At 27.1% G+C, this 12,044-nt stretch overlaps 2 protein-coding genes across 3 annotated transcripts; both read right to left on the reverse strand.

The window, feature by feature from the left end:
• Positions 1 to 923: 923 nt before the first annotated feature.
• LOC148199714 (uncharacterized) lies at positions 924 to 1,526 on the reverse strand. The gene has a single exon (XM_088112766.1). The coding sequence runs from the start codon at positions 1,524 to 1,526 to the stop codon at positions 924 to 926; it is 603 nt and encodes a 200-aa protein (XP_087968892.1).
• A 3,002-nt stretch (positions 1,527 to 4,528) lies between these two features.
• LOC124840462 (MADS-box transcription factor 6-like) lies at positions 4,529 to 11,634 on the reverse strand. Of its 2 annotated transcripts, none has more exons than XM_088114150.1 (8): positions 11,223 to 11,634; positions 10,063 to 10,144; positions 7,282 to 7,343; positions 6,831 to 6,930; positions 6,417 to 6,458; positions 5,839 to 5,880; positions 5,622 to 5,725; positions 4,529 to 4,839 (listed from the first exon to the last, which is right to left on the reverse strand). In XM_088114150.1, exons 1-8 carry the CDS (start codon positions 11,402 to 11,404, stop codon positions 4,761 to 4,763), a joined length of 693 nt encoding a protein of 230 aa, XP_087970276.1. In that variant the 5' UTR covers positions 11,405 to 11,634; the 3' UTR covers positions 4,529 to 4,760. The 2 variants fall into 2 exon arrangements, with proteins under 2 accessions (XP_087970276.1, XP_047172477.1); XM_047316521.2 differs by having other exon boundaries at positions 4,529 to 4,836; positions 11,223 to 11,629.
• Positions 11,635 to 12,044: the final 410 nt, after the last annotated feature.

Below are 12,044 nucleotides of genomic sequence, written 5' to 3' on the forward strand. Positions count from 1 at the left end.
TTGTTGTTGGAAGTTGGTTTGATTGGCCCACACAGATCTGCATGAACTAGCTGCAGTTTCCTGGAAGCTCTCCATGCTCCTTTCTTGGACATAGTGATTATGTGTTGTTTTCCTTCCAAACATTGTGTGCAAATCTCTTGAGGGACTATGATAGGAGGCAAACCTGTTACCATTTGTTTAGAAGCAAGATTGCTCAAGCCATCATAGCTTAAGTGTCCAAGCCTGTTGTGCCAGAGTTGAGAATTGTTTTCTGCATTCATCTGAAGACACATATTTGTTCCCATTGTTGCTGTTAATACAAACATCCTGCTGGAATTCATTGGAATTTCCCATAGTACTCCTTTATCAGGGTGTACAATTGTGCAAGTGTTGCTTACAATTTTGATGCTCAGCCCCTTTTCTTGAAGTTGTCCTATACTCAATAGATTGGTTTTCAGTTCAGGAACATAATATACATGTTTAATGACATGCATAATTCCATTTACCTTCACTCGAATACTTCCTTTCCCCATTACATCTATGTGAGTATCATTTCCCAGCTTTACTTTGCCTCTAAAATTCTCATTTAACTCTGAGAACCACCCCTTGTTGCCACTCATGTGATTGTTGCATCCTGAGTCCAAGAACCAATAAGTTTTCTTTCCTTCTTTGCTATTCACGAGATCCATTAATAAGATCTCTTCCTCATGTTCTTCCATTTCTGCATAATTTGCTTTCTTCTCCCACATTGGACATTCATATTGAAAATGTCCAAGTTTATGGCATTTGAAACATTCAACTTCATTCTTGTTAAATGTTTGTCTCCCTCTTCCTCTACCTCGGAAGGCTCCTCTTACTCTCCCTCTTCCTCTTCCTCTTCCTCTTCCCTACTTCTCCTCAAATACAATTTGCATAACTTGCTCGTCTTCCACTGAGCATGTCATTCATTGCTCATGTACGAATAGACTACTTTGCAATTCATCTATAGTCATGGTGTTCATGTTGTTGGATTCCTCAATTGAGCATACTACATAGTTGAATTTAGTAGTCATAGACCGCAAAATTTTTGCAGTTATGACACTCTCTTCCATTTTTTCTCCTACTGCTTTCATGCTTTTGGCTATCTTTAAAGTACGACCAAAATATGAGTTCACCGACTCTCCTTCCTTCATTTGTAATATCTCGAATTCCTTCCGTAAGGCCTGCAACTGCGCACGTTTCACCCTTATGGATCCTTGAAATTTTTGTTTCATGGAATCCCATATATTTTTGGATGTTTCATCGTTTATGATGGTGTCCAAAATCTCTCTATCTATTGCTTGATAAAGATAATTCTTTATCTTCAAATCTTTAAGTTGTTGTTCCTCCAAACGTTTGAGATCTGCATCTAAGGCATTTGCTTTGTCTTGAACACCATCAATTCCGTGCTCCACCAAGCTCCAATACTCCTTAGAGCGTAAGAAATTTTCCATTAACTTTGCCCAATGGTCATAGTGACCATCAAATTTAGGGATGGTAGTTTGAACGTACTTTCCAGTTTCTGCCATTTCCAATAACACTCTCAAATTTCCCAAAACTTACAGTGTATCACTCTTTCCAACCCAATCCAGAAAAACAAAGTTCTTTAGTGTTTCTCTCTCACACTCACGTGGTAATTTTTCTTGGTTCAGACCTCTGTGAAGGAGCTCTGATACCAATTTATGAACACAAATCAGGTAAGAAACACTTTCTGAATGTAATCTCACATCTTGTGTTATTGATTTTATCATATCACATACATTTAAATATACTACAATTAAAGAAAGAAACTGCCCTTTCCCATTTCCTAAATTAGTGGCAATATCCTAACAGAAGTTAGCTAAGATTTAGCTCCCTCAATTCCTAAATAATAGGTCAGCATAAGATCATTATTTAAACTTAAAATAAAACAATAAATAAATCTGCATAAAAACCTTCTAACAAAAGCTAGGCCTGTAAGAGAAGAAATGCCCAAACAAAATTGGAAAAAGGTTTGGCTTTTGAAGAAAATGCCCAACTAGGGTTCTGGAATTAAAATTCCAATTTAGGGGAAATAATCAGTGATTGATTAGGAATTTAATCACGGTTTAGAAAATGACAATTAACATAAGAACCCTAATTCCCTAATTACAATCAGGAGGGAATTTCAATTCTTAATGATAATGAAATAAAAACCTAAATTCTTAATTTGTGTCTCATTACCATTAGAAAGGAAACATAACCCTAATTTGCTTAATTAAATGTCAATCTTAAATGTTACTGATATGCCTTCTTAAAATGTTCTCTTCTCCAAAAAAAATTTTAGAAAGAAAAAGGAAACATCATGAATCATCCAATTATAGCACAAACATCACACCATCTTTCAAAGCATTTAAAATTAACAATCTACAATTATCAATAATTTAATTAAGATAGCTTCCCATACTTTAGCCAATTAGAGCTTTAACGATCAAGATCCATCAACAATAAGTCTTCATGCTTCTACTATTTCTTTTAAAAGAAAACATTTTTCTTCTTTAAAGAAATTTTATGTCTTACGATGTTCTCTTTATTTCTCTCAAACTTTTATGTGAATGTTCTCTCTTTTCATTTGTCCTTTAATAAACCTCCTTTTATTTTATTTTTAATTAAATTCTATTATACGTTAACCGCCTAGATAGTGCTTTCCTAAACAGTTCTTTCTAAACCTATATTCTAAACTTTTATTTTTCATTTTATTTAATTTCAATTGCAAGCCTTTATTTCCTATATCCCTATTTATAATATTTGCACCTCAATTACAAAAATGGAAAGGACATTCTTGCCCTTAAGAAAAATATAAATAAAATCAAGCAAAGGTTTCACATAAACCTTTCTTTAGGATTTGAACTCAAATTAATTCAATCCTAAACAATCATCTCTACCAACAAGCTAACATATCACATTAAAAATATAACACATTACAAATTTACAATCATACAATAACATGTGTTACACTTTTATCAACAAAATATATAAATAACATAGAACTTTATGTTTTATTGACTTGCACACCAACTTAGATACACAACACCTTGTGAACTCAAGCAGATTTTAATAAAACATACTCAAATCTTATTTATAAACTCTACATTTTTCTCGGGTGTGTATGTATTATTGTAGGAGCTCAGCTTTGAAGGTTATTTTGACACTCTAATGGTCATCCATTTTCAAGTAGAGCGGGGTCATGTGGTGAAAGTAGAAAGACCTCCTAGTCTAGGGGTCTTTACCTTGGAAAAATGGCGTTTAACAGACCAATCTTGTGTAGTAACTTGGGGTGGGCCAACTGTTCCACATTACAAGTGTACAACCCGTTATAGCTCAATTGTAACACATATATCTGGATATTTGAGTCTAGATGTTATAATGTGTTTAGTTGTTGTGCTTAAGTTTGAAAGTGAAATATAATACATGATAGTTTTGTGAATTTCATGTTTTATTCTTTTGATATTAGTTTACCCTTTTGTCTTTGTCGTCTGTATGCACTTATTTTTTCTTTTGTAATGATCACATTAAATTATGTGAGCTTAGGAGAATATCTTTCAAGTTGATCTAGTGCCGAACGAAGTAATAACATACTTAGGTTTTAGTTCTTTATGTGTAAGTCTTTAACTATAAAAATTTCAAGTTTCTCGTTAGTTATCATATTTATAACATTTATTTTAATAGTTTTATACAAATAAAATGAAATGTTATAAAAGAATATACCTAATACACAACGAGAAATATTATAAAACATGTTTTTGTATCCATTAAATTTGAAAACAAAAAATAAGTATGGATTTTTATATTTTTATATCAAGTACCGAAATAAACATAATCAAACTTACACTCACTCAATTGTCATATAAATATAAGCAATATATTTTTATATTTTAAATAATTACATTTCTAGGCTTAGAGTAATTTAAATTAGTTTATGTTATTATTTTTAAAAAACTATATTAATAAATTGCCTTAAACTAATTATATCAATAGTTATTTGTAATAAATAAATGAAATATATTTATTGAGAAAACAATATTACCTTAAAATTAGTTTAATAAATGACATATTTATTATTATTGTTAATTTGTATAAAAAGGTATAATTTTAATGCACACAAACATAATAGGTAACACTATATTTATTCCATTTTAGTTGCGATTTAATAAACTCAATCAAACCTTAATTATTTTTTGACAGGACTATGCCTAATCAATACACCTAAAGAGAGTATAGTATAATAGAAACGAACAATTAATCAGAAAGATAAAAAGCATATTAGAAAATTGAATAAAATACTAATTACATTTCTTACTACATTTTAGTCAAAAACTTAGAAACAAGTTCTTGAAAATAAACTCAAAGAAAGTGTTGTCTAGGAATACTTTAATAATTCTTTCATTGGAAAGTAGTGTTTATGGACCCCTTGCATGACATTTTCTCATTAAAAAATGTTGTCTTAGGTCAACACTTTTAAAGTACCTTTATGTGTAATTTATCATAGCTAGAAAACATGTACGTGCAAACATTAAAAGTGACAAGAAACACTACTAAAGGAACATTTTCCAATGACAATTTATACAATATATTTATTTTATGACATTCACAATTTTTCCTTATAGAATGTGCATAATCCCTTAACGAGAGAGTGTTGAGTTGAAATAACATTTACTTTATAAAAATTATTGTGTGAATACCAATGCAAGGTATACCCTAAATAAGTGTTTTTGGAACATTTATGTAAAATACATTAACATTCACTACAACCATCCATTGCTTTTGGTGTGAGTGCTATCAATTGCTCTTTCTTTCGAACCAACTTCTTGCTGTTGAAACCTACTACAACAATATATATATTATTTTCATCAAAAGGTCAATAAATTATTATATGTTTATATATAAATATGACTCTATACTTATAACACATATTGAAGAGCTTAACTTATATTTTAAAACTATAATCATCCATTTTATGGAATTTTACATGGAGAATGAAAATAAATCTATGGAGTTTTTCTATAAAAATTGTATATAAGAACATTTTTTTATGTAATATAGCGTGAATAGTCTTTTATGAAAGAAAAATTTACATTATAGGAAGGAAATTTTCATATACTGGTTCAATGACTAAACCTATTTGTAGACTACACAAGTTTGAAAAAAATCAAAGAGTTGAAGAAAAATTCTTTGAATCACTGTAATTTATTCCTAGAAATGTTATAAGAATATTAAGGAGTAAATTACTAATCTTCTAAGGCGTCAATTACTAAAGATTTTTTTATTGCTTTGTATACATAATTTTCTCTCCAATTTTTTTTTTTAACATATAAATAAAGTTTGTTATTATTTTAATTTATTTTAGGGAGATATCATTAGTTTATTAAAACAGAGGTTTTACTTTTTTTTTAAGAAAATTAGCAAAGTTTCTAAAAGAGTTTGTATGTGAACCCTCACTTTGCTATTTGCAGCCCTTTTTCAATTTGGGCCTTGGACTTTTTGCCTACGACCTTTCATTGCCTAATTTATCTAAAAAATTCAACATAGCTTAGATGTGTTTACTAATAAATGATTTTTTTTTTGATAAATTAATAAAATAAAAGGATAAGAAAATGAATGCATACCATGTGTTTAGTGTTGTTCCAGATTCAAATTGATCGGCTTGTGTAGCATGCAGTTGAAAAAAATTGTTACTCTCAAGAATGAGGTTTGAGAATTCATCTTTTTCCTACAAAATAAATTTGAAAAAAAAATGAATAAAATGAAATATCATAAAAAAAATGTTAACATGTTATGGCTTCTCTCAATTATATTGCATTTTCATCAAAATAAAGGAAAAACCTTAGATTCCAATTGTTTGTTAAGATCTTCCATTTTCCGCACCTGCAATGTATAACTAATACAAATTAATGACAACCCTTATATATGAAGGTATTTTAATGAAGATAAAGTTTACTACTGATATTGATCTTTTAAATATGATTGATCTTTGGCTATTTATTTTTAATATGCCATTATTGAAAGAATAAACAAAAAAAAAATACAAGTCCGTATTCAGTTTAAATTTCTAAATAATTCTTCCAAAATAAAATGTTAACATTCTGTTTTATAAAAAAAGTTAAGATAAATAGTAACATAAATTACATGTCCCGTTAACAAAAGTTAACACATAGATTAAATAACTGTTTTCTTTTTGCCATAATATTAAGAGAAAAAAAATGCACTTAGTTGTTTTTGAAAAGGTAACTGCATATTAATTAATTAATTAATAGTGTAAACGTTACTGTTATAAAGATAAGAACAAATAAGTGAAAAATATTTTTTAATCCACTTAGCAAGTCTTTTTTTATTGATATAATAACATAATTTGAGCAACAACATAGCCTCATTTAGTTAGTAGTTTAAGTTAAAATGCATACCTTTTCGCGTAATTCATCAGCTCGTGCCATGAGCTTCTTTGTCTGCAATTTAAAGACACACCCGACGATAATAATCAACAAAAAAGAAATGTTTTTTTTTTTGTTTCATTTTGATCTTCTATTTTTTTTTCTGTCTGTGTCTTTAATATATATTAATTTTTATTAATGCTGGTTCCTGACATAATTGTTTTTAAGGCCTATTAAGTAATATGAAGTTTATTTAATAAAGAATCCCGTGTTAGACGCTAAAGTAAAAACTAAATAAATAGAAACACAAATGAAAAACAAAAAATAACTCACTCATTCTTTAATAGTGGAACAAAACATAAAAATTTGAATACAAGAAAACATCGTAGATGATTTTAAGGTTTTGAAAATATATATGATCATGCATGCATCAGATAGAGACATTACTTGCTGCTGTCGAGTTAGAGCAAGTGTAATATCTAGTTGTTTCTCAAGGCTCTGCAATTCTTTAAAGCTAAGAGGCTCAAGTTCTTCTCCTTGAAAATGCCTTCAAACACAGAAAAAAACAGTGTAAAGAAGCATTTAAACTAATATACACAACATTAAAATATATATATATATATATATATATATATATATATATATATATATATATATATATATATATAGAACATTTTTGTTTATGAATATATTTGGAGTGTGAGAGAGAATTAATTCAAAGAAAGATCTGTTTAGTATATACTGTTAAATATGTAAGGGTGAAAAACTAAAGGCCACCAAGTTTTCGAAATTTTCACCCTTATTTTTAGGGTTATAGCAAACTGAAATATATTAAAAGTAAATATATGCCAAATTTTTTCACACTTATTTTGTACATATATATATATTAAGAGTATACCTTTGTGTCCGCTCAAGAGATTCGTATTTCGCTCTTAATTTCAAGAATTCATGATATGAACTCTGCAAGGGACAGTGCTTATTAATATATATGCATGCTAAGATTGTAAAATAAAAATGCCAAGATACTGTATTGATGAAGCAAATCTTCCTAAAGAACTTACAATATTAGTTTTAAAGAAGTGTAAATAATTAATATATGAAGGTGTTTACACCCAATTTCTCTTAATAATTTTGAAAAATATTAAAAAAGGAGTATTTTTTTTAAAATACAATCAATAAAAAAGTAAAAAAAAAAAGTATAATAAAAGAAGTATGAGAATTCATATCACTAGAAGAAAAAGTTATACTAGTGATAAAAAACTCATCCAAAGAAATTAAAAAAAAAACTAATGCTGACAGTTGATTAGTTAGCATATGTATTTTAAGAACTTGAAAAATTATAATAATTAAAAAATATATATTAAAAATAGTTTACTATTTTTCTTAAATGTTTTGGTTTTATTATATTAGTTCAATCTTTTTATTTATTTAATGGTTTCATGGTCATTTTTATACGAGAATAGATAATATATATTATATGTGTTGAGGAAATTAAGGAAAAGAGAGATTAATATTAGCTTTTTGGATAATATTTTAGTCTTAGATTTGTTCTTTTCAATAAAATATGTTTGTAATTAAGATTTTCAATAAAATACAAATGAAGTTTTGTTTTAAATTTTGTAATTTGTATTAATTATAGAATTTAGAAGACAAAAAATTGGGGTGTTATATTTTTTTGTATCTCAGTCCTATTTAGTATTTTCCTTAGGTGTTATTAAAGAAGGATATATGTTACAGTTGATGTTCAAAAAGAGATAAAGTTTTATGTGTTGTGGTTAAATTTTATTTTGAAAAGTTTTTTGATTTTTTTTTAATTTATGTTTTGTTTCCTATGATTTATCTGTCACTCATCTTATATTTATTTGATAGGATAGGGTTTATAACTTTCATTTTCTCCTACACTACACAAATGCATGAGACTTATTACTGGATAGATAGGATTGAAGAGCAAGGAGATCCTTTGGGGAAGATGGTGTATTAAAACTTTTAGGCTAAAATTCTCTTTATTCTTCTAATTTTTATAAAAAGAAATTAATTACATCTATAAATTTTATTGATTCAATTTAAATTTTTAATTTTAAAAATATTTAATTATATAATTTTTCTTAAATTGACGTTAAATTTTTGTTAGAATTTATACATTAAATTATTTCATTTAGAAAATAAAATTAATTTAAATATACAAGCTTGTCAATGATTTAATATATAAATTTTAATGTAAATCTAATAATAAAAAAAGGTATAATTAGATTATTTTGAAAAACTAAACGATTAAATTAAACTAAATAAAAATAAAAAATTTAATTGTTTTCTTATAAGAATGAGATGAAAAGAAAAAATATTGAGCCGAAATTGTACACTCGTGTCAATATTGTTTTATATTAGGCTAACTTGATATTGAAAGTGACTAATAACAAATCCATTCCAATACATTTCTTTTTAACTAACATTGTTCCCTATCCTATAATAAATATGTATTGAAGAATTTTATTTTTTAGTTTTGATGGAGTAAAAAATTTCATTAAATATATTTTCTTGTAATAATTGCATAAAAGTACATTACTGGATGCACTACTTTTTTTTATCTATTTTTATTAGTTTTAATACAATAGAAATTCGTATGAGCATTGCCTTTACCTTCTTATTTTTGTCTTAAAATTTTAAAATATTTAATAGTTTTAATCAAATTTTGTACTTAAAAATAAAATATATAGTTTTAAAAACTATTAATTATCATAATAAATTTTAAACTTCTCGATAATTATCATTTCTATTCATATACTAATTTTAAAAATTATTAATTATGATATAAAGTCATTGTTTTATTTTATGATTAATTTATTTATTTATATAATATTTAAAATTATTGATTATCAAGTTTTAAACTTGTTTGTTAATTAACATTTTTATTCATATATTTAAAAATAATTTATTATTATCATGAGTCTCAGACTTACTTAATAATTAGCATTTTTATTTATATAAACTTTAAAAATGCTTAATTATCTCTGATTTTATTTGATAATTGAAATTATATATATATATATATATATATATATATATATATATATATATAAATATTTATTAAAATAATTAAAAATATCAATGAACAAATATTTTTTTACGAAAAGAAGTACGTATGTTTACTTTTCTATTATAAATAAAAATATATAGAGTAAAGTCAAACTTCATCTGACTCAAATAAATATTTTTATATTTTTTAAAAGTAATTTGTTATAATTTTGTATATATATTTTGTTTGATTTAAGAGATAGAATAAATTTTTGAAAAATTATATTAATTTTGTTTGTTCAATGAATATATTTCCTACAAATAATTAATTCTGGATTTAAATTTGATTTCCAAGACTACTATATATATATTTTTCAAGATTTTTCCTTAATTTATTTTATAAACTATGGTAATACGATACTTCTGTTTCTTTCAAATATAAACTCTCTACTTTTCTTAAAAAATAAGAATAAAAAGAGACAATTCATAATATTTATTACTAACGAACTAAACTAATTAATAAAAACATTGTAACAAAGAGTAATGCAAAAGATAATTAAAATTTTCTAGTTTAAAATAAAAAAATTTAGAACACTGTTATATAATGAGATAAGATAAGAAAAGAAAATTTAAAAGAATTTGATACGTAGAAAAGAGAAGAATAAACCTGTGATTCGAGTTCCGATGAATCACCCGTCTGTAACTTGCTGTAACGACATTGGCGATACCTCTCAACGATTTTATTAATACTGATCATAATAATAATTATAATAAATGTCATTATTAATCAGTTAATTTCAGTAATGCTTGATAGAGAAAGGAGATATAGTGTACACGAACAAACACTATTAGAATATGATTAATGGTAAAGTTCACCTACTTCAAATGTTTTACTAAGTAGACACAGCAATTCTAGGGTTTCATGCAACGGTTATATTAGGACACTGTCCTCAGTAAAATTTTGAATATTCGATCGAGACCCCTAACATAAAGAATATGGTATGCTTATGATTGCATTTGTGCGAAGCATGATACTAGATATATCCGAGGAACTTAAAACAAAGCATCAAAACGTTGGACCCTGTCTTTTTATCTTTTCTTTTGAGTTGTATACAACTTTTGAGGGTCATATGACAAAACAAAAATTGACAATCATTAAGCTCATTATAAAGAACAAGATTAGTTATTAAAGCTCAAATTAGAGATTAGCTTGGGGTTACTAAATGATATATAATCATGCTTGCATCATTCATAGCACTCACCATGATAACCACACACCACAGAATATGACTATGTACGTAATCATTAAATACAGTTGCAGGAAGAATATGAATTCAACAAACAAGATCTGATCGACAGAAAATTATTAGTGGCATGAAAAGATCAACTATTTCCATTATAAGTCGAACTTAATTGTAGTAATTAGTTTATAAAGTAATAAGTTGAAATGAAAGGTTAACAGAACATTAAAAAAAAACTCCACTAAAAGCTGAAAGTTGTGAAAAGTTATAAATTTATGAGAGGTTAATTTCTTAGTTTGTGTTTCTTCTTCTGATCTTGTAGTTTTTAAGGTTGTATTACAAAGAGTATCTTAAAAGATAATATTAAGAGGTGTAATATAAATCTAACTTAATCTTACGAAATTTTGTATTTACTTCCCGATCGATGTGAAACCAACAGATTAGTATTATTGTACATAACAATATGATGTCTAAATCTTGACACATAAATTTGCATCACTCCATGCCGTAATGCATGTACAACAGCAGCATCTGATGGCAGAATCAATTAAGAAAGCAGAAGAAGAGAGAGAGAGAAAGAAATTACTCAGTGCTGCTATACTGAAAAAGCTTGCCACGGCTAGAAAAGACGATAAGGGCAACTTCTGCATCACAGAGCACAGAAAGCTCAAAGGCCTTCTTCAGCAACCCACTTCTGCGCTTTGAGAACGTTACTTGACGGTTGATCTTGTTCTCTATTCTCTCAAGAACAACCCTTCCTCTTCCCATGCTTTTTTTTTTCTCTCTCTCACAGTAAAATAATAAGTATATGGTTGTAAATTGCAGTTTGTTTTACTTATATATTCAACTGCAGAAGGGGTTATAGATAAGCACATGCATAAGGGACAGCGAAGATAATACGATCAAGATTCCATATTCTACTTCTATCTCCAAACTAATGACCACGCTTTTCCCCGCAATATCAGGTCAAGAACTCATCGTGAAGCTAAAGTTTTCGTGATTTACCAACTACTACTAATTACCATTATTGCTTTTCAAGTTCAAATGCATTCGTGTAAAGCGTAAACAAAAAGTTGAAAACGAGAACCACTCACTCTGTTTAAACCAATCACATAATAAAACTCTTTCACCTTAACCATGTAATCTTATAATAAATGCCTCAAAAACTTTATAGTAAGTTTATTTGATTGGAGCAAAACTGTTTCAACAGAAGGAATGGATGTGATTCATAAAATAAAAAAGAAAATAAGATGTAACAATTTTTAATGAGCATTAAGATAGTGAGAAAGTCAAGATCTTAATTATTTTATAAGACATATATTAGAAGGAATACAAAGAATACTCTCTGGTCAAGTGCGGAACACTTTACCCGTCACTTCCAATAACTTTATTCTGCATAATCAATTGG

The sequence above is a fragment of the Vigna umbellata genome, chromosome 4, assembly GCF_029865625.1.
Source record: "Vigna umbellata cultivar VRB3 chromosome 4, Vumbellata_1.0, whole genome shotgun sequence".
Lineage (NCBI taxonomy): Eukaryota > Viridiplantae > Streptophyta > Magnoliopsida > Fabales > Fabaceae > Vigna > Vigna umbellata.